This window comes from Arvicola amphibius, chromosome 3, assembly GCF_903992535.2.
Source record: "Arvicola amphibius chromosome 3, mArvAmp1.2, whole genome shotgun sequence".
NCBI lineage: Eukaryota > Metazoa > Chordata > Mammalia > Rodentia > Cricetidae > Arvicola > Arvicola amphibius.
This window is the reverse complement of record NC_052049.1, coordinates 73,058,773-73,081,749: the sequence shown is the minus strand read 5'-3', so window position 1 is coordinate 73,081,749 and position 22,977 is coordinate 73,058,773. Positions and strand designations below refer to the sequence as shown.

At 38.8% G+C, this 22,977-nt stretch overlaps 1 protein-coding gene and 1 pseudogene across 4 annotated transcripts in view; both read right to left on the bottom strand.

Moving 5' to 3' along the window:
* The window catches only part of Alkbh8 (alkB homolog 8, tRNA methyltransferase), a 70,471-nt gene that overhangs the window by 27,713 nt on the left and 19,781 nt on the right, over window positions 1–22,977 (bottom strand). For all 4 annotated transcript variants that reach the window (XM_038324025.2, XM_038324026.2, XM_038324023.2 and 1 more), the window contains exon 7: window positions 21,522–21,592. In XM_038324025.2, coding sequence (XP_038179953.1) covers window positions 21,522–21,592 — 71 coding nt within the window. The remainder of the gene's footprint in view (window positions 1–21,521; window positions 21,593–22,977) is intronic.
* On the bottom strand, window positions 13,616–13,735 carry LOC119810922 (annotated as a pseudogene).

The window sequence follows — 22,977 nt, the reverse complement described above, 5'->3', positions numbered from 1 at the left end:
AGAAATTGTAGTAACCACCTGTGTACTATTGGATCACCATGGAATAAAGCTAGAATTCAACACCAATTCTAACTCCAGAAAGCCTACAAACTCATGGAAACTGAACAGTCAACTACTGAACCACACCTGGGTCAAGGAAGAAATAAAGAAAGAAATTAAAGTCTTCATTGAATTCAACGAAAACAAAGACAAATCATACCCAAACCTATGGGACACTGTGAAAGCAGTGCTAAGAGGAAAGTTCATAGCACTAAGTGCCCACTTAAAGAAAATGGAGAAAGGACACATTAGAGACTTAACAGTACAGCTGAAAGCTCTAGAAAAAAAAAAGAAGCAGATTCACCCAGAAGGAGTAGAAGACTGGAAATAATCAAACTGAGGGCTGAAATCAACAAAATAGAAACACAGAAAACAATCCAAAGAATCAATGAAACAAAAAGCTGGTTCCTGGAGAAAATCAACAAGATTGACAAACTCCTAGCCAAACTAATCAAACGGCAGAGAGAGAACACGCAAATTAACAAGATCAAAAATGAAATGGGGGACATAACCACAGACACAGAGGAAATTCAGAGAATCATTAGATCTTAATACAAAAGTCTGTATGCCACAAAATTGGAAAATGTGAAAAAATGGACACTTTTTTTAGATAAGTACAATATACCAAAATTAAATCAAGATCAGGTGAACAGTTTAAACAGACCTGTAAGCCCTGAGGAATTAGAAGCTGTCATCAGAAACCTCCCTACCCAAAAAAAAAAAAAAAAAAAAAGCCCTGGACCAGATGGTTTCAATGCAGAATTCTACCAGAACTTCCAAGGGGAGCTAATACCTATACTCCTTAATGAGTTTCACAAAATAGCAACCGATGATTCATTGCCAAACTCCTTTTATGAAGCTACAGTCACCTTGAAACCAAAACCACACACAGACTTAACCAAGAAAGAGAATTACAGACCAATCTCACTCATGAACATCGATGCAAAAATTCTCAATAAAATACTGGCAAACCGAATTCAAGAACACATTAGAAAAATTATCCATTATGATCAAATAGGCTTCATTCCAGAGAGGCAGGGCTGTTTCAACATACAAAAATCTACCAATGTAATCCATCATATAAATAAACTGAAGAAAATAAAAACATATCATCATTTCATTAGATGCTGAAAAAGCATTTGAAAAAATTCAACACCCCTTTATGATAAAGGTCTTGGAGAGATTAAGGATACATTAACGTTCATTCCAAAATATAATAAAAGCAATATACAGGAAGCCGACAGCTAACATTAAATTAAATGTAGAAAAACTCAAAGCCATCCCACTAAAATCAGGAACAAGACAAGGCTGTCCACTCTCTCCATACCTCTTCAATATAGTACTTAAGTTCTAACAATAGCAATAAGACAGCATAAGGACATCAAGGGGATTCGAATGGGAAAGGAAGAAGTCAAACTTTGTTATTTGCAGAAGACATGATAGTATACATAAGCGACCCCAAAAATTCTACCAAAGAATTCCTACAGCTGATAAACACCTTTAGCAATGTGGCAGGATACAAGATCAACTCCAAAAAAATCAGTTGCCCTCCTATACACAAAGGATAAAGAGGCAGAGAGAGAAATCAGAGAAATATCACCTTTCACCAACAGCCACAAATAGCATAAAATATCTTGGGGTAACTCTAACCAAGGAAGTGAAAGACCTATCTGACAAGAACTTTAAGTCTTTGAAGAAAGAAATTGAAGAGGATACCAGAAAATGGAAGGATCTCCCTTGCTCTTGGATTGGGAGGATTAATATAGTAAAAATGGCAATTCTATCAAAAGCAATCTATAGATTCAATGCAATTCCCTTCAAAATCCCAACAAAATTCTTTACAGACCTTGAGAGGACAATAATCAACTTTATATGTAAAAACAAAAAACCCAGGATAGGCAAAACAATCCTATACAATAAAACTACTTCTGGAGGCATTATTATTCCTGACTTCAAACTCTATTACAGAGCCACAGTAATGAAAACTGCTTGGTATTGCCACAAAAACAGGGACATTGACCAATGGAATCGAATTGAAGACCCAGATACTAACCCACAAACCTATGAACACCTGATTTTTGACAAAGGAGCTAAAAGTACACAATGGAAGAAAGAGGGCATCTTCAACAAATGGTGCTGGCATAACTAGATGTCAACCTGTAGAAGAATGAATGTAGATCCATTTCTATCACCATGCACAAAACTCAAGTCCAAATGGATTAAAGACCTCAATATTAATCTGACCACACTGAATCTGATAGAAGAGAAAGTGGGAAGTAGTCTACAATACATGGGCACAGGAGACCATTTTCTACGTAGAACCCCAGTAGCACAGACAATAAGAGCAACAATGAATAAATGGGACCTCCTGAAACTGAGAAGTTTCTGTAAAGCAAAGGACACTGTCATTAAGACAAATAGGCAATCAACTGACTGGGAGAAGATCTTCACCAACCCCACATCAGACAAAGGTCTGATCTCCAAAATATATAAAGAACTCAAGAAACTAGACTTTAAAATGCTAATTAACCATTAAAAATTGGGCATTGAACTGAACAGAGAATTCTCAACAGAAGATGTTCGAATGGCCAAAAGACACTTAAGGTCATGCTCAACCTCCTTAGCAATTAGGGAAATGCAAATCAAAACAACTCTAAGATACCATCTTACACCCCTCAGAATGGCTAAAATCAAAAACACCAATGATACCCTATGCTGGAGAGGATGTAGAGTAAGGGGAACACTCATCCATTGTTGGTGGGAATGCAAACTTGTGCAACCACTTTGGAAATCACTGTGGCAGTTTCTCAGGAAATTGGGAGTCAACCTACCTCAGGACCCAGCAATTCCACTCTTGGGAATATACCCAAGAGAAGCCCAATCATCCTACAAAAGCATTTGTTCAACAATGTTCATAGCAGCACTATTTGTAATAGCCAGAACCTGGAAAAAACCTAGGTGTCCCTCAATAGAAGAATGGATAAAAAAGGTGTGGCACATATACACTTTAGAATTCTACTCAGCGGTAAAAAACAATGACTTCTTGAATTTTGCAGGCAAATGGATGGAAATAGAAAACACTTTACTGAGTGAGGTAACCCAGACCCAAAAAGAGGAATATGGTATGTACTCACTCATAAGTGGATTCTAGCCATAAATAACAGACTTAGAGCCTATAATTTGTGACCCTAGAGAAGGTAAATAAGAAGGTGACCCAAAGAAAAACATATTGCTATCATCCTGCATATTGGAAATGGACAAAGTTTCCGGGCAGGGGTTGGGAGCACGGGGGTAGGGGTGAGGTGGGGATAAGGGGAGATGTGGGGAGAGAAGGAAGGAGAGGATGGGGAGAGCTTGAGGGAATGGCATGGTTGGGATGGAGGAGGGGTGGTTTGGGGAGCAGGGAAGTATATATCTTAATTACGGGAGCCATTTTAGGGTTGGCAAGAGTCTGGACTCAAGACCGGTTCCCAGGTTTCCAAGAAGATGTCCCCAGCTTGTTTATTGGGCAGCAGAGGAAAGGGTGCCTGAACTGGCCTTGTTCTATAGCCACACTGATGATTATCTTGCATATTACCATAGAACATTCATCTGGTGATGGATGGAGATAGAGACAGAGACCCACACTGGAGCACTGGACTGAGCTCCCAAGGTCCTGATGCGGGACAGAAGGAGGGAGAACATGAGCAAGAAAAGTCAGGACCGTGAGGGGTGCATTCACCCACTGAGACGGTGGGAGAGATCTAACGGGAGATCACCAAGACCAGTTGGAATGGGACTGATGGAACATGTGATCAAACAGGACTCTTTGAATGTGGCTGACAGTGAAGGCTGACTGAGAAGCCAAGGACAATGGCTCTGGGCTTTGATTCTACTGCATGGATGGGCTCTGTGGGAGCCTTGTCAGTTTGGATGCTCACCTTCCTGGACCTGCAGGGAGTTGGGAGGACCTTGGACTTCCCATAGTGTAGGGAACCCTGACTGCTCTTTGGCCTGGAGAGGGAGGGAGTGGCAGTATGGGTGGAGGGGAGGGGAGGGAAATGGGAGAAGGGGAGGAGATGGAAATTTTTAATAAAAATAAAAATAAAATTAAATTAAAAAACAATGTATGTAGTTTTCGATTTTCTGAAGTTAAGCTACAGTCCACAAAGAAGGATAAAATAATTAACAAAACTATTTTATTACAGATGATCATCGGTGCATTAAATTAAATCCCATGCTGTGATAGGGAAGGATTCTAGCAGATTTGTTTCCAATTCACCAACAAATTTATCAGTCATTGTGTCAAGCATGAAAGATTTCACAGTTGAATGCAAAGTGTAGGTTCTCACTCACCTAAAGGTCAGAGACCCACATTGGAGCACTGGACTAAGGTCCCAAGGTCCAAATGAAGAGTGGAAGGAGTGAGAATATGGCAAGGAGGTCAAGACCATGAGAAGCTGACTCACTGAGACAGTTTGCCTGAGCTAATGAGAGATCACCAACTCCAATTGGACTGAGAGTGAAAAGAGCATGGGATCAAACTAGTCCACTGAATGTGGCTGACTGTTGGGGCAGACTGAGGGGTTATTCACAGTGGCCCTGGGATTTGTCTCTACTGCATGTTAGGATTTGAAAGGAGAGGGGTATGAGGGAGTGGGAATTGGACTGGTATTTTTTTTAAGTAATAAAAAAAAAATTTATGGCCAAAATTCAACATTTTACAAATGGAACAACATTTAATGGGCTGGCCCTTGAGTGGGTGTAGTATACAGAACAGGAAGAAGGAAGTGAGGCAGATGGCTCAGTCAGATGCCACGCCTCTCCTAAGTTGGGCAGATGCCATGCCTCTCCTCTTTGAGACAGACGGGATGAAGCTCCAGCACGAGATAGACATACACTAGAATCTTCCCGGTAAGGCACCATTTCGTGGTGCTACACAGATTATTAGATATGGGTTAATCAAGATGTAAGAAGCTGAAACTAATGGGCCAGGCAGTGTTTAAATGAATACAGTTTGTGTGTTGTTATTTCGGGGCATAAGCTAGCCAGGTGGCTGGGAGCTGGGCGGGAATGCAGCCCACCGCTCCCTACTACAGAATGGCGCCCAAAGTGGATGGCTGAATCCACAGAAAGCCTGAGAAATCTTGGGAAAGAATAGACTAAGGCATGTCTTCTTGGTGGCAGCAATTTCTCGGGTCTATTCTGTTTGCTAGAGGCAAGCAGACGCTCTCGTCTAGGAGGGGCTTCCTGGCTCAGCTTTGGCTGCAAAACCCTTCAGCTCATTTAGGAGGTCCTACTACGATACACTTAAACGGTGTTGATGGAAAGCTGAGCACATGTTTTTCGGTTTTTGGCTGTAGGAGGAAAAAGGTTGTGCCATTTTGAAGTGCCAGCTTTGTAGGCTGTCCTGCCGGGGCAGGCTCTAGCTCTTTCAAGCGGGCGGTCCTGACTATGGAGCTTTTGATTGTTGTTTGACACTGTTGCAGCTTGCTTTCTGGCAGGGACCTTGAACTGCCACAGAGCTGTGGTGATAAACATGGCTACAGCTGGTACCTCTGCCATGAGGCTGGAAGGCTAGGGAATGGGTTGGATCTAGCTGTCAAGGCCATAGCTTTGGTCCTACCTATGTTGCTTGGTAAATTAGAGACTCGTGTGGTCAGAAAAAGAGAGATATACAGTAAGGAGAAATTCAAAGACAAAGAAAACCTCTAAATGGTTTCCAGTGTGTTAAAAATATATGCAGGCTAAAGGTTAAAGTTCTTAAAAGAAAAAAAAGAAAGAAAGGAAGTAGTTTGTTGTGGTGGTACACACCTTTAATCCCAACACTTGGGAGGCAGAGGTAGATTAACCTCTGTGACTTCAAAGTGTGGCAGCACACACCTTTAATCCCAATGCCTGGGAGGCAGAGACAGGCAGATCTCTGTGAATTCAAAGTGTTGTAGCATACATCTTTAATCCTAGGCTGAGACAGTGGATCTCTGTGAGTTCAAGGACAGCCTGGTCTAAAGAGTTATTCCAGGACAAAGATATACAGAGAACCTATCTCAAAAAATAAAAGTAAATATAAGTGAAATAGAGGTTAAAATAAAGTCGTATAAGATGGAAAATACACAGAGAATCTTGATACTGTATACTATTATGCTCTCTTTGAATTGTTTGAATGCTGAGGAAGAAGCAACAGCTGCTAAAAGATATTTGTTTATAAATATGCTGAGCTAATCCAACATAGACATTTTGAAAATACCTTGACTTCAAAATTTGGATCTAAGGATATGATACTTTGGAAAAGAGATTCTTCTTTTATTTTTACAGAAAATGAGACCCTATGGATTGCTCCTATCCCAATATGGTATGATAGACCACGTCCTCCTGAAAGGTTGCTGTGAACACCCTCAAAAAATTACTTTGCTCAACTGCTGACTGAGAGGAACCTAGCACACAGGTTACACCATGAAAGATCTGATTAACAGCACCCCCACTCAGCAGGAAGCAGTTTGGAGAGAAATAACTGTGCCCATATTCCCAAATATTGTTTATAAATATTCTTTTACATTTAAAGGGGGATATGATATAGATATGAATAATTTGCATTGGTATGAATTTTAAGGTCAATTTTGTTATAAGTATATGTATTTCTGATCTTGATTAAGGTATTGTGAATGTGCAGTTCTTTTAAGAATGTAATGTATACTTAGGAAATATAGGTTGTTAATGAATAATCATTGATAATAGTCAAGCTTGTAGTCATGTTAGTTAGATTTTCTAGATATATAAAGATATATTTCAGTTAGATAGGCATTCCTAATATCTTTCAAAGACTATAGAATATGGCATTTAAATGTTTTAATAACTTAGGGTTTTTCATGATAATAAGACACATCTGCTCCTGGCAGCACCAATGTACTTCAAGAGGAAGATGGGTATCGAAGAGGTTAGCCATTTGGGCAAGAAACTGCTCTTGCCTGGACTGTTGGCATAAACTGGACACAAAGAACCCACAGAAAGAGGACTGCTGGACTTTCCTAAAGGTGAGATGATCTTTTGGGGTTCCTGATTCATAAAAGAGTCTACGAGACATTCTACAGGACACAGCAGAAAGTGACTGAACTGTCTTTGAAATTTCCTGCTTCATGGAAATGTCTCTAGATACTATGGGCCTGTAGTCTGAAGATGGATGCCCCAACGGTACAAAAGAACTTTGGGTGACTGTCCAGGTAGCAAGATGTCTCTGTGATTTCCAGAGTTTTGGAAGTAGTTTACTTCTTGTTCACCTAGGTAACATTATTCTTCTGTAGTCTTTGATGGAGTTGAAGAATAGATAGATAGTTATAGTTGTTTTCCTTTGTTATGATAAAAGATAAAATAGATATAAATACTGTAACTGTTTTGTTATATGTAATTTTGCTATGTTAAAGTTAAAGCCTTTTTTGTTGTTTAAACAGAAAAAGGGGAAATGATGTAGGTGTGTCTTCTATCTATCTGATGATTTCATTGGTTAATTAATAAAGAAACTGCCTTGGCCCATTTAATGGGCCGGCCGTTGGGTGGGTGGAGTAGACAGAACAGGAAGAAAAAAGTGAGGCAGATGGCTCAATCAGATGCCACGCCTCTCCTAAGTTGGGCAGATGCCATGCCTCTCCTCTCTGAGACAGACGCAATGAAGCTCCAGCCCGAGATGGACATACGCTAGAATCTTCCCGGTAAGGCACTACTTCGTGGTGCTACACAGATTATTAGATATGGGTTAATCAAGATGTGAGTAAGAAGCTGAAACTAATGGACCAGGCAGTGTTTAAATGAATACAGTTTGTGTGTTGTTATTTCGGGGCATAAGCTAGCCAGGTGGCTGGGAGCTGGGCGGGAATGCAGCCCGCCGTTCCCTACTACAGAACAAACATTTAATTCAAACACTGAAATTCACTGAAACAATGAAATTCAAACACTGCCCCTGGCATCAAAGGAAGGCAATACTTTTCAAATTCAGAAACTGCAATCTAACCAAATAAGAACAGACAAACATAAACACGAAACTAATCAATTTCAAAACATTTGTCGTGATATACACAGCCCATATGTCAAGGAAAAATACTTAATAACCAATAACACAAGGTTATAAGAAGTATATTTTAGTGTATAGAGAGTACTTATTACTAATGGATATTATTGTCCTGTCCTTGGTACTACATCTATCAAGCTAGCATCTACCACCTAAAACATTTCATTAAAAACTAGTCTTGGGTCATTAATTTATAAATAGGTATGAACTAGAATCAAGTTTTTGCCTTATCTAGTTCTTAGCCTACTCTCAGTACCATTATATAAAGATCTGAAGACAATTACATTGGCTTTACATTTCTAGTTTCTAACATTATTTTGGAAAATTTTTAAAAATGATGATAAAAACTTCCATCTGGGGCTTACATTCTTTATAACTGTTCTTTGTCTAAAAGAATATAAATGTAGGAGGTTAGAGAGATACATCAGTGATCAAGAGCATCAACTGTCTCTTCCAGAAGACCTAGGTTCAAGTTTCAGCCCTACTTAGTACATGACCATTTGTAACAGTATTTCCAGGGGATCCAATAACCTCTTCTGGCTTCCACAGGTACTGCATAAAAATGAAACACAGAAGAGCATACAGGCAAAACAAACAAAAAAAAGACAAACATACACAAACAAAACATCACAAAAATTTTAAAAATTCCCTTAAGATGATATATAGCATTAATATTCCAGCACTTTCTAACTCAATGGACAACTATAACAGCAAATAAAACAGTCAACAATCCGGGCGGTGGTGGCGCACGCCTTTAATCCCAGCACTCGGGAGGCAGAGGCAGGCGGATCTCTGTGAGTTCGAGACCAGCCTGGTCTACAAGAGCTAGTTCCAGGACAGGCTCCAAAGCCACAGAGAAACCCTGTCTCGAAAAAAAAAAAAAAAAAAAAAAACAGTCAACAAAATGTGAGTTTTCTATATATACAGAGAGGGAAGAGAAAGGAGAAGAAACACCAAACAGATATTCCAAAACGGAAAAACACCACAAAAATTAACTATATCAATGAATGAATCTAACTACAAATTAGATATGAATAGACTGTCTTCTGACTTCACACATTATTATATGTGTACTTCTCTACTATATGTGCTTTGACACATGAAGGCCTGTACTCGAAGACACACAGATAAATCTGAACCAAAAATGCAAGCATAAACAACAGAATACATGAGATGGAAGGGAGTATCTCAAATGCTGAAGATACAACAGAGGAAAAAAAAACAGGCTCAATGGTCAAATAAAGTATTAAATCTAACAAATGCCTAAGACAAAATATCCAGGAAAAAAGGGACACCATAAAAGTCCAAACCTAAGAATAATAGGGATAGAAGTCGTCCAACTCAAAAGCATAGAAAATATATTCAAAAAAATCATAGAAGAAAACTTTCCCAACCTAAAGAAAGATATGCAAATGAAGGTACAAGAAGCTTACAGAACACCACACAGACAGCACCAATAAATTAAGTTCCCACACCACCTTATAATAAAAAAAACATACAGAATAAAGGAAGACTATTAAGAGCTGCAAAGGAAAAAGGCAAAATAACATAAAATCAGGCCTTTCAGAATTACATCTGACTTCTCAATGGAAACAACAGAAACCAGAAGGTACTGGTCAAGCATTATGCAGACATTAAGAGAACACAAATGCCATCCCAGACTTCCATACCCAGCAAAACTTTCAATCACAATAAACGGACAAAACAAGAACCAGATTTAGCCAATACCTAGTCACAAACCCAGTCCTACACAAAGCACTAGAAGGAAAACTCCAACCCAAGGAAGTTAGGTACACCCAGAAAAACATAGAAAATAGGTGATCCCACAGCAGCAAATACCAAAGAAGGGAAAAACACACACAACATCACTAGCAATGAAAACTAATATGAAAGGAACTAGCAATCATTGGTCATTAATATCCCTTAATATAAATGGACTCAACTCACCTACAAAAAGACACAGGCTAACAGATTGGATACAAAAACAGAATCCATCCTTCTGCTACATACAATAAACATGCCTCAACCTCAAAGACAGATATATCTCCTCAGAGTAAAGGGGACCAATAGAACTGAATCGAAGACCCAGATATCAATCCACACACTACGAACACCTGATTTTTGAGAAAGAAGTTAAAAATATAAAATGGAAATAAGAAAGCATATTCAACAAATGATGCTGGCATAACTGGATATCAACATGTAGGAGAATGAAAACAGATCCATCTTTATTGCAATGCACAAAACTCAAGTCCAAATGGATCAAACACCTCAACATAAAACTATCAAACTGAACCTTATAGAAGAGAAAGTGGGAAGTACACTTGAACACAGGAGACCAGTCCTTAAATATTTAACTCCTGTAGCATAGACACTGAGAGAAACAATTAGTAAATGGGACCTCCTGAAACTGAGAATCTTCTGTAAAGCAAAGGACATGGTCAACAAGACAAAACAGCAGCATACAGAATGGGAAAAGATCTTCACCATCCCTATTTCGGACAGAGGGTTGACCTTGCAAATATACAAAGAACTCAAAAATTGGTCATCCAAAGAAAAAATAATCCAATAAAAAAAGGGGTACAAACCTAAACAGAGAACTCGCAAATGATTAATCTAAAATGGCTGAAAGAGACTCAAGGAAATGTTCAACATCCTTAACCATCAGAAAAATGCAAATCAAAACAACCCTGAGATTCCATTTTAGACCTGTAAGAATGGCCAAGATCAAAAACACTGACAACAGTTTATGTTGGAGAGAATGTGGGGTAAAGGGAACACTCCTCCATTGCTGAAGAAAAAATATATAGCTCAATAAAAACAATTAAAATAAAAAATAATAATTATTACATAAATTAAATATTGTTAAGAGGGGAAAAAACAACCATCTCCATAATTTTTAGTTTCATTTTTCAAGTTATGTCCTGGTCAAATTTTAATTTATAATAAAATGTTTATTGTCATCCTTAGATGACCAAGTACCTATGGTTTTTGCTGAACTGATTATCTGCCCACTATTCCTAGCTCATTATCACAAGGAAATTTATGGTAAGGGCATTGCTTAAAACACACCTAACCACAAAAGACAGGCTGCAGTTACTTAAAACACTTAAATGAAACATTAAGCAATTATGCAGTGTGTCTATTATTCTCACATGTCCTGAGGCATCTTACCCCTTGTTGGTAGCTCACTAAGTTAGACCTTAAGCAATAGAGCATGAACTAACCTTCAGGAAACATCATGTTACCTGAGATACAAACTTAGTGTAATTGTGCTTTTCTTACTTACTTTTGTTGGGTCCCTAGAGGACAGGCTTTGGCACCCCCACTTGATCTGTTTTGCACTCTTGTGGTGGAACCTCCATTTTGCCACACCAGCACGAGGGACGTTGGGATTAACACACAACTTCAAGTTCTGCAGACAAGCCTTTATTCCACTTTCTCACACAGTATATATAGCCCTCAGCAGGAGAGGCCAAGCCAGCAAAAACAAGAAGCTCATCATCATAGGGGTAAACATCTTTAGAAACATTGATGAAAATCACAGATTGTTTTGTTATTATTGTTTTTTGCTTTTGTTTTCAGAACAACCAACCACAAGAGTGAAAAACAGTTCAAGTAGGGGTGCAAAGGCCTGTCCTCTATGGACCCAACAACTTTTAAGTATGCTCACATGAATACATATTAAAATATGTATGTGTACATATATGAGGTACTTTTCTGAGGTACAAAAGCACTTAAGGTGACTTCAATTTAACTGTAAAAGCAATACAAATATCTCAGACAAAAAAGTCAAGACTATATTAGTTCTCTATAAAATATATACTACTATTTCAAGTTTTGTTTTGCTTTGTGTTGGATTTGGTTCTTTAACAAAGTTTCACTCTATAAGCCACGTTGGCCACAGATTCATGGCAATTTACTTCTTTTAGTCTCAAGAGTGTTAGGATTAATGTGTGAACAGACATATCTGACAACATTTTTCAGACTTATTTTTTAGAAATACTACGAGACTTTTAAAAATACTCTAAGGAGCTGGGCAGTGGTGGCGCACGCCTTTAATCCCAGCACTCGGGAGGCAGAGGCAGGCGGAGCTGGGAGGCAGAGGCAGAGGCAGGCGGATCTCTGTGAGTTCAAGACCAGCCTGGTCTACAAGAGCTAGTTCCAGGACAGGCTCCAAAGCCACAGAGAAACCCTGTCTCGAAAAACAAAAACAAACAAACAAAAAAAAAAACTCTAAGGATAATGATAAAATTAAGGCTTAGAGTAAAATGAGGAAAAACATGATAGGAACAACTTGGGATAAAACATTTAAGAATTAAAAGCTACCATAGGAATTTCTCAAGAAAGGAGAGAAACTAATATTATATAGGCTCTTGGATTTTAGGTGGGAAGAAAAAAAAAAAACAGCAAAAACCAAAACAATGACATTAAAAAACTAAAACAATGAAGTAGCTGAAAAATTTCTTTCAATGATACAGTAAGCTGATAAAGGCACTATACATTATTCAATAGGCAGCTACATACTATACTATATATAGCAGTCATATCTGCTCCCCTCCCTGCCTCTCCCCTCCCCTTCAACCCTCTCCCAAGGTCCCCATGCTCCCAATTTACTCAGGAGATCTTGTCTTTTTCTACTTCCCATGTAGACTAGATTTATGTATGTCTCGCTCAGTGTCCTCATTGTTGTCTAAGTTCTCTGGGATTGTGATTTGTGGGCTGGTTTTCTTTGCTTTATGTTTAAAATCCACTTATGAGTGAATACATGTGATAACTCTCTTTCTGTATCTGGGTTACTTCACTCAAAATGTTTTCTAGCTCCATCCATTTTCCTGCAAAATTCAAGATGTCATTTTTTTCTGCTGTGTAGTACTCCATTGTGTAAATGTACCACATTTTTCTTATCCATTCTTTGGTCAAGGGACATTTAGGATCTTTCTAAATCCTGACTATGACAAATAATGCTACTATGAACATAGTTGAACACATGCTCTTGTGGTACAATTGAGCATCCTTTGGATATATATCCAAAAGTGGTATTACTGGGTCTTGAGGAAGGTTGTTTCCTAATTTTCTGAGAAATCGCCACACTGACATCCAAAGGGCTGTACCAGCTTGCATTCCCCATACAGAATGAGAAAAGATCTTTACTAGCCCCATATCAGAGGTCTGATCACCAAAACATACAAAGAACTCAAGAAGTTGGTCATCAAAAGAAAAAATAATCCAATAAAAACTGGAGTACAAACCTAAACAGAGAACTCTCAACAGAGGATTCTAAAATGGCTGAAAGACACTTAAGGAAATGTTCGACATCCTTTGTCATCAGAGAAATGCAAATCAAAACAACTCTGAGATTCCATCTTACACCTGTAAGAATGGCCAAGATCAAAAACACTGATGACAACTTATGCTGGAGAGATTTGGGGTAAAGTATATAGGCAGCTATACACTACATTTTAGGAAATGAAGCACTTTCATGATTGTTCTGAGAAGCAGGTTCAATAATGTGCCATCCCATTCTTTCTTCACAATACAGGTCACTTGTGCAACTTAGAATCTGATACCAACTCAATGGTGACAGTTTTGCCAATAAACAAGAATCTGCTCTTCAGTGGCTCGAAAAGGAGTCTGTTCCAAAAGGCACATCCTGTGCCTCACCCCCAACCCCCACAAAAGCCCCAGAAATCTGGAAGCAGCCCCCCCATGCCAGCAAAAGAAAAAGGCTAAAGACCTATCAGAATTATACCCAACTTCTCAATGAAAACTATGAAGCCAGAAGGTCCTAGACAGATGTAATGCAGACACTAAAACCATGGATGCAAGCCCAGACTACTATACCTAGAAAGCTTTCAATCACCACAGTTGGACGAAACAGGATATACCATGACAAAAATAGATTTATACAATACCTATCCACAAATCCAGCATTACAGAACATATTAGAAGGAAAACTCCAACCCAAGGAAGTTAGCTATTCCTACAAAAACACAGGAAACTGATACTCTCAAACTTCATACCAGCAAACTCCAAAGAAGTGAAACCTATACACACTATCACCGAAATATAACAGGAATTAACAATCACTCGTCATTAGTATCTCTTAATATCAATGGATTCAATTTCAATTCACTTATAAAAAGAGATGGGTTAACAGAATGGATATGAAAATAGGATCCATGCTTCTGCTGCATACAAGAAACACACCTAAACCTTAAAGACAGACATTACTTCAAGGGTTGGTAAAAGATTTTCCAATCAAATGGATCTAAGAAACAAGAGGGTGTAGCTATTCTAATATCTAAAAAACAGACTTCAAACTAAAATCAATGAAAAGAGATAGAGAAGTGCACGTCATACTCAACACAGGAAAAATCCAATAAGATGAAGTCTCAATTCTGAACATCTATGCCCCAAATACAAGAACACCCACATATATAAAAGAAACATTACTAAAGCTTAAATCACACATCAAACCAACACACTAATAGTAGGAGACTTCAACACCCCACTCTCACCAACGGACAGGACTGCTAGACGAAACTAAACAAAGAAATAAGAGACATGATACAAATGGACGTTAACAGACATCTATAAAACATTTCGCCCAAATACAAAATAATATACCTTTTTCTCAGTACCTCATGGAACCTTCTCTAAAACTGACCACATACTCAGTAACAAAGCAAACCTCAACAGATACAAAAAAGTTGGAGTACCCTCCCCCCTGTATCTTATCAGATCACCATTGCATTAATGTTAGATTTCAACAACAACACTAATTGTAGAATGTACTCATGGAAATCGAACAATGGTCAACTGAATCAATTAAAGACTTCCTAGTATTCAATGAAAATTAATGTACAACACACCAAAGCCTATGGAACACTATGAAAGCAGTGCTAAGAGGAAAGTTCATATCACCAAGTGCCTACATAAAGAAAATGAAGAAATCTCACACTAACGACTTAACAGCACACTTGAAAGCTCTAGAACAAAACAAAGCAGACTCACCCAGCAGGAATAGGCAACAAGAAATAATCAAATTGAAGGCTGAGATCACTAAAATATGAAGAAAGAAAGCAATACAAAGAATCAATGAAACAAAGGGCTGGTTCTTTGAGAAAATCAAAAAGACAGACAAACACTCATCCAAGCTAACCAAAAGGCAGAAAGAGAATATCTAAATTAACAAAATCAGCAATAAAATGGGGGCCATAGCAAAGACACTGTTAAATCCAAAGACTCATTAGGTCATACTTCAAAAACCTGTACTCCACAAAATTAGAAAATCTAGAAGCAATGGACAATATTCTGGATAGGTACCACATACAAAAATTAAATCAAGACCAGATAAACAATTTAAATAGACCTGTAACCTTTAAGAAAATAGAAGCAGTCATCAAAAGCCTCCCAACCAGAAACAGTCCAGAGCTAGATGACTTCAGAGCAAAATTCTACAAGAAATTCAAAGAACTTAATAATATCTGTACTACTCAAATTGTTTCACACAATAGAAACAGAAGGAACATTGTCAAACTCTTTTTACGAGGCTACAGTAACCCTGATACCCAACCAAGAAAGGTAAATACTCAATAAAATATTAGCAAACCAAATCCAAGAACACATCAAAAAATCATCCACCATGATCAAGTTGGCTTCATCCCAGAGATGCAGGGATGGTTCAACATATGAAAATCTATGAGTGTATTCCACCATATAAATAAACTGAAAGAAAACAAAAACATGATTAGCTCATTAGATGCTGAAAAGCCTTAGACAAAATCTAAAACCCCTTCATGATAAATGATTTGGAGAGGTCAGGGATACAAGAAAAATACCAAAATATAATAAAGACATTATATAGCAACCTGACATCCATCATCAAATCAAATGGAGAGGATCTCAAAACGATTCTACTAAAATCTGAAACAAGAAGAGGCTGTCCACTCTTTCCCTATCTGTGCAATACACTACTCAAAGTTCTAGCTAGAGCAAGGGGTTAAAAACTGGAAAGGAAGAAGTCAAACTTTCACTGTTTGCCGAGGATATGACAGTTCATATAAGTAACCCCAAAACTTCTATGAGGGAACTTCTACAACTAATAAACACCTTCAGTAATGTAGCAGGATGCAAGATCAACTCAAAAAAATCAGTAGCCCTCCTATACACAAATGATAAAAGGGCAGAACAAGAAATCAGAGAAACATCACCCTTTACAATAAATAGCCACAAACAACATAAAATATCTTGGGGAGACACTAATCAAAGAAGTAGGAGACTAGTATGAAAAAAACTTTAAGTCTTTGAAGAAAGAAACTGAAGAAGACATCAGAAAAAGCAATCTACAGATTCAATAAAATCCCCATCAAAATCTCAACACGATCCTTCACAGACCTAAAAAAAAAAAAAAAAAACCCAGCACTCAACTTCATATAAAAAAACAAAAAACTCAGGATAGCCAAAACAATCCTGTACAAGAAACAAACTTCTGGAGGCATCAACAATCTTAGTTCAAGCTCTATTATAGAGCTATAGTAATGAAACAAGCTTTTTGAAACTGTCAACATTTTGAAACATGTCAAAACAGACATGTGGACCAATGGAATTGAATCGAAGACCTAGGTATTAATCCATACATCTATGGACATCTGATTTTTGACAAAGAAGCTAAAATTTTATAATGAAAAAAGAAAGCACCTTCAACAAATGGTGCTGGCATAACTAGATGTCAGCATGTAGAAGGCAAATAGATCCATATCTATCTCCATGCACAAACCTCAAGTCCAAAAGGATCACACACCCCAACAAAATGATCGGCACTGAGCCTGATAGAAAAGATAGTGGGAAGTAAACTTCGATGCATGGGCACAGGAGACCACTTCCTAAATATAACACCAATAGCACACACTCAGAGACCAACAATCAATAAATGGAACAACCTGAAACAGAGAAGCTTCTATAAGGCAAAGGACACAGTCAATAAGACAAAATGGCTACCATTTTGAATGGAAAAAGATCTTAACCAACTCCACATTGGATAGAGGACTGATCTCCAAAATACACAAAGAACACAAAAAACTAAACATTAAAATACCAAATACTCCAATAAAAATGGGGTACAGATCTGAACAGAGACTTCTCCACAGAAGAATCTCATATGGCCAAAAGACACTTAAGGAATTGCTCAACATACTTAACAGGGAAATGTAAATAGAAATGACTCTGAGATACCATGTTACACCAGTCAGAATGGCTAAGATCAAAAACACCAATAATAGTTTATGCTGGAGAGGATGTGGAGTAAGCAAGCAGAACACTCCTTCATTGCTGGTGGAAGCACAAACTTGTACAGCAATTTTGAAAATCAGTACAGCAGTTTCTCAGAAAATTTGTAATCAATGTACCTCAAGATGCAGCAATACCACTCTTGGGCATATACCCAAAAGATGCACACCCATACCACAAGGATATTTGCTCAACCGTGCTCACAGGAGCCTAAAAACCTAAAAACATCCGAGATGTAAGTCAACAGAACAGATAAAGAAAATGTGGTACATTTACACAAGGAATACTACTCAGTGGTAAAAAACAATAAAATTTGCATATAAAATGCAACGGTGAAAAACAATGAAATTTGCATGCAAATGCATAGAACTAGAAAAAAAAAATTCTGAATGAGGTAACCCAGACCCAGAAAAATAAACATTTTATATACTCACTCATGAGTGGATATTAGATGTAAAGCAAAGGATAACCAGTCTGTAGTCCACAACCCCAGAGAAGCTGGGTAACAAGGAGAACCCTAAGAAAGACATACATAGATCCCCCTGGGAGGGGAAATAGAAAAGTACTCCTGAGAATATGGGGAGAGTGCAGGGTGTTTGTAGTGGGGGAGTCAACAAGGAAGGGCAAAAGGGGAAGGGAGGGGAGAAGGGGAGGGGGGAGGAGGAAAACAGGAGGGAATAGGATGGTGGAGACTGGGGAAGGACAGAGAGGGAGAGCAATGAAAAAGAGATCTTGATTGTGGGAGCCATTATGGGGTTAGCATGAAACCTGGCACCAGGCAAATTCCTAGGAATCCACAAGGATGACCCCAGCCAAGACCCTAAGTAATAGTGGAGATGGTGCCTGAACTGGCCTTCCACTGTAATCTGTAATCAGATTGATAAATACCTGAATTATAGAACCTTCAACCAGCAACTGCTGGAAGAAGAAAAAGGAGATGAGTCAAAGAGAAGGAGGAGCAATAATATGAGCAAAGGGGTCAACACCATAATGGGGATACCAAGAGAAACAGCTGACCTGAGCTAGAGGGAGCTCACGGACTCTGAACTGATAGTAGGGGAACCTATATAGGAACAAACTAGGTTCTCTGAATATGGGTGACAATTGTTTGGATTGGGCAGTCTGTGGGGCCACTAGCTTTGGCTGTGGGACCAAGATTTATCCCTAGTGCTTCAACTGGTTTTTTGGAGCCCACTCTTTTTGCCAGGATACCTTGTTCAACCTAAATATGGGAGGAGGGCCTTGGTCCTGCCTCAAAGCTACATGTCAGACTTAGTTGATTCACCATGGGAATCCTTACCCAGTCTGATAGGGATGGGGTGGGGGGAAGATGGAGGAAGCAGGAGGAGGGGAAAAAGTAGTAACTGGGATAGGTATGTAAAATGAGAAAAGACAGTTTTTAAAAAAAAAAAATAATTAATTAAAGTTTAAAAGGAAGGAAGGAAGGAAGGAAGGAAGGAAGGAAGGAAGGAAGGAAGGAAGGAAGGGAGAAAGGCTGCCACAAGCAGACAGGTTTCCAATGGTACACTACAAGAAATTATAGGAAATTTCTTAAAACAACTGTGGATGCCTGCTGTGCCAAGGGTAAGAAAACCTGCACCCAGGTCATGGGTATAAGGACTTCCTTTTCAGACAAAAAAAAAAAAAAAGAAGGTTTCAAGCAAAGACCCTAGTGGACAAGCCGTGATGAGTCTTTACCTAAATGGAAGGCTCCAAGTTTGAAAACTATTTTAACCAGATTAACTCATTTTATCCTTACCATAATCTTTTGGTCAGGAAAATAATTTTAATAACCCCACTTGATAAGTAAAATAAAAGTTCAGATTTAGAACCCTACTTTAAATAGGATAATCTGAAATGTTAATTTTGAAATGTTCAAAATCTCAAAAATTTACTTTCCCTCAAACTATCTTTTAAGGTAAAATCTGTGCCTATAACTCATATCCTTCCTAGCTTTTACATAGAAAGTTTTAACAAAAAAATTAATCATTCCACCAGCAGATGAAAAGCACATCTCCAGAGAGAAGAAATGGAAATACTGATCAACAAGATTTCAGTTCGAAAAAACACAAGATTCCTCTCTCTTACATCATTTAATTAAGCACTTCCAGTGTTTAATTTCATATTTCCTTGGGAGGGAGGCAAATTTCTCCAGGAGAAAAGAAGCAAACTCCTACCTTTGACATACCTTCTTTCTTACAGTTTCCCAGGACAGCAACAAAGCTAGCTCACTTGTCCCTGCTCTTTCTTCAGTCTTTTTCAGAACCAACCATTATGTATAATCTAACATGCTCCTTCTGATCTAATGTTACAGGGCCAGCCTTTTCCTCTAAGCAGGCAGTGCGAATAAGAACAATGTATTTCCATAACTCAGTGGTGAAGTGTGAAATGGCCATAGACCTACAATAAAGTTTGCCATCATTTTTCTCAATGGGGAGCTGAAGACATGCTGATCTCACTGGTCTTTTTCTTTTTTTAATTTCTCAGCTTTGGGAAGAAATGTTACTCACTGATCTTCTAAAACTACAAGTAATAATTGGCAACATAGAAAAAGAACTGTTTTTTCTCCCATGCTCATTATTTCTAAAACCTTCTATACAAAAATCTACATATGTAAGTGATAAGATGGTTTACAATAGCAAATAAATCATATTGGTTTTTTAATCACAGCAATAAGATGATCAGAAGAATACAGCAAAGGTTAAGAAGCCCAAGTATTTAAGCTATAGAGATGGGAACTGTACAGATATAGGTGGAAAGGACAAAAGGAGGAAGAGGGGAGGAGGGAAGAAGGGTGAGATGCAAATAGTACTTGCCTTCAGGAGAGATATCAGATTTTGAATAACCCCTAGTCAGATGCTCTCATATTTCAAAAATTATTTTGGATTTATTTTTTTTTTATTTCTGTCTGAAAGTCCATTTGAAACTTGTATATACTATAAGTGTTACATCTCTGAGAGGAAAGGTCTTCTGGCAGTAGGAAGACAGGGTATACCAATGTCATACCACCAAACTAACTTAACAAAATAATTTTTGGGAAAGACACAAGAGGGTGTTTGTCTCTGCTTGGAAGAAAAGCAGCAAAGAAATGAACAGGACATTGGCCTTATATAGGATTTTTAGGGGGAGGAAGACCTCTCCAGGGCGGCCTGATCTTGAGGCAAGTTCAGGAATTGCTGTAATTCTCTGGCCTGATCTTGGGGGCAAACTCATGAATTAATGGAATTTTGTTGCCTGATTGCAGGTTTTTTTTTTCTTTTCTGTAGGGTAGAGCTTAGCCACCTGCATCCCCAGACAGAAATGGCCATTAAAACTGTAAGAGTAGTCTTGAGCGACAGGGCCTGGGCCACATGCCTCAAGGGGCTAGGTCTGGCTATCAGAGTAGTCGGGGTCTGATCCCTCATTCATTGAGGGGCTTATATTCACCATATTAAAGCATGGTTCTGCATGTATAGCAGCTCAAGCAAAGTGCAAGAGAAATCAAGAACTGAATAAATAAACATGGGCCTTTCCTTTACCTGGTGGGGCAGAAACTATCCTCTGCTAACATTTCTGAAAGGCCTGACTCAAGTTACCCAAGTATAAAGGTCTACCATGTGGCCGGGTGCAGTGGCACATGCTTTTAATCCTAGCACTCAGGAGGCAGAGGCATGTGGATCTTTGTGAGTTCCAGGCCAGTCTGGTCTACATAAGGAGATCAAAGCCAAAAAGATTACATCTAAAACAACAAAGCTAAATAAATAAATAAATGAGTAGTTTATGTATTTGTATTTCAGTTCTGGCATTATCTCATTATCCTACTTCATACAGTGACTATCGTTTGCCATCAGGTGACAATGAAACAAAGGCAGGTCAAAAATTGGCCAAACAATACCAGAGAAAATCTATCTGTATTTCACCCAACTGCTAATTTGAAATGTATCAATAAATTATAGACTTTCCTGGCATCTGATGACAACTTAAAAAGAAAAGAAGTGAGGGGTGGTCATTTAGGAACTAACGTGCTAACAAAGTTCTTTCCTTTTAGAAATTTTAATTCATTTTAATTAGAATGGATATTCCCACATGGGAAAACAAGGCACTGTGCAAGGTAAAATAGGCTAAAAGCTGATTTAAAAACAAAAGGAAAGAAAAAAAATGCTTCAGCACTTACCTCTGACCCCAAACTGAGAGATATAATCTCATCCTCAAATGCAGAATGTGTGTCAATATGGGCAGGAATTCCTGAGATAGAAAACATGACAATAACCTGTCAGAATGGCTAAAATCAAAAACACCAATGATAGCCTTTGCTGGAGAGGATGTGGAGTAAGGGGTACACTCATCCATTGCTGGTGGGAATGCAAACTTGTGCAACAGCTTTGGAAAGCAGTGTGGAGGTTTCTCAGGAAATTCGGGATCAAACTACCCCAGGACCCAGCAATCCCACTGTTGGGAATTTACCCAAGAGATGCCCAATCATATTACAAAAGCATTTGTTCAACTATGTTTATAGCAGCATTATTTGTAATAGCCAGAACCTGGAAACACCCTAGATGCCCTTCAGTGGAAGAATGGATGAAGAAACTGTGGAATATATACATATTAGAGTACTACTCGGCGGTAAAAAACAATGACATCTTGAATTTTGCATGCAAATGGATGGAAATAGAAAACACCATCCTGAGTGAGATAACCCAGGACCAAAAAGATGAACATGGGATGTATTCACTCATAATTGGGTTCTAGCCATAAATAAAGGACATCGAGCCTATAATTCGTAAAAAATCCTACAGAAGCTAAATAAGAAGGTGAATCCAAAGAAAAACATATAGTTATCCTCCTGGATACTGGAAGTAGACAAGATTGCCGGACAAAAATCGGGAATATAGAGGTGGGGTGGGATGGGGGGAGGGGGGATGGGGAGAGAAAAGTGTGAAGTGGAGGATGGGAAGAGCTTGGGGGAATAGGATGGTTGGGATATAGGAAGGGTGGATATGGGAACAAGGAATTATATATCTTAATTAAGGGAGCCATTCTAGGGTTGGCAGAGACTTGACTCTAGAGTGTCCAGGAAGACGCCCCCAGCTAGTTCCTTGGGCAGCTGAGGAGAGGGTGCCAGAAATTTCCAGATCCTATTGCCATACTCATGAATATCTTGCATATCACCATAGAACCTTCACCTGGCATTGGATGGAGAAAATGACAGAGCCCCACATAGGAGTACCGGACTGAGCTCCCAAGGTTCTGATGAGGAGCAAAAGGAGGGAGATCATGAGCAAGGAAGTCAGGACCATGAGGGGTGTGTTCACTCATTGAGACGGTGGGACAGATCTAACGGGAGACCACCAAGTCCAGTTGGAATGGGACTGATGGAACAGGGGACCAAATCGGACTCTCTGAATGTGGCTGATGGTGGAGGAGGACTGAGAAACCAAGGACAACGGCGATGAGCTTGAACTCTACAGCATGGACGGGCTCACTGTGAGCCTTGTCAGTTTGATTGCTCACCTTCCTGGACTTAGGGGGAGTTGGGAGGACCTTGGACTTAACATAGTGAAGGGAACCCTGATGGCTCTTTGGCTTAGAGGGAGGGAGTGGGGGTGTGGGTGGAAGGGAGGGGAGGGAAG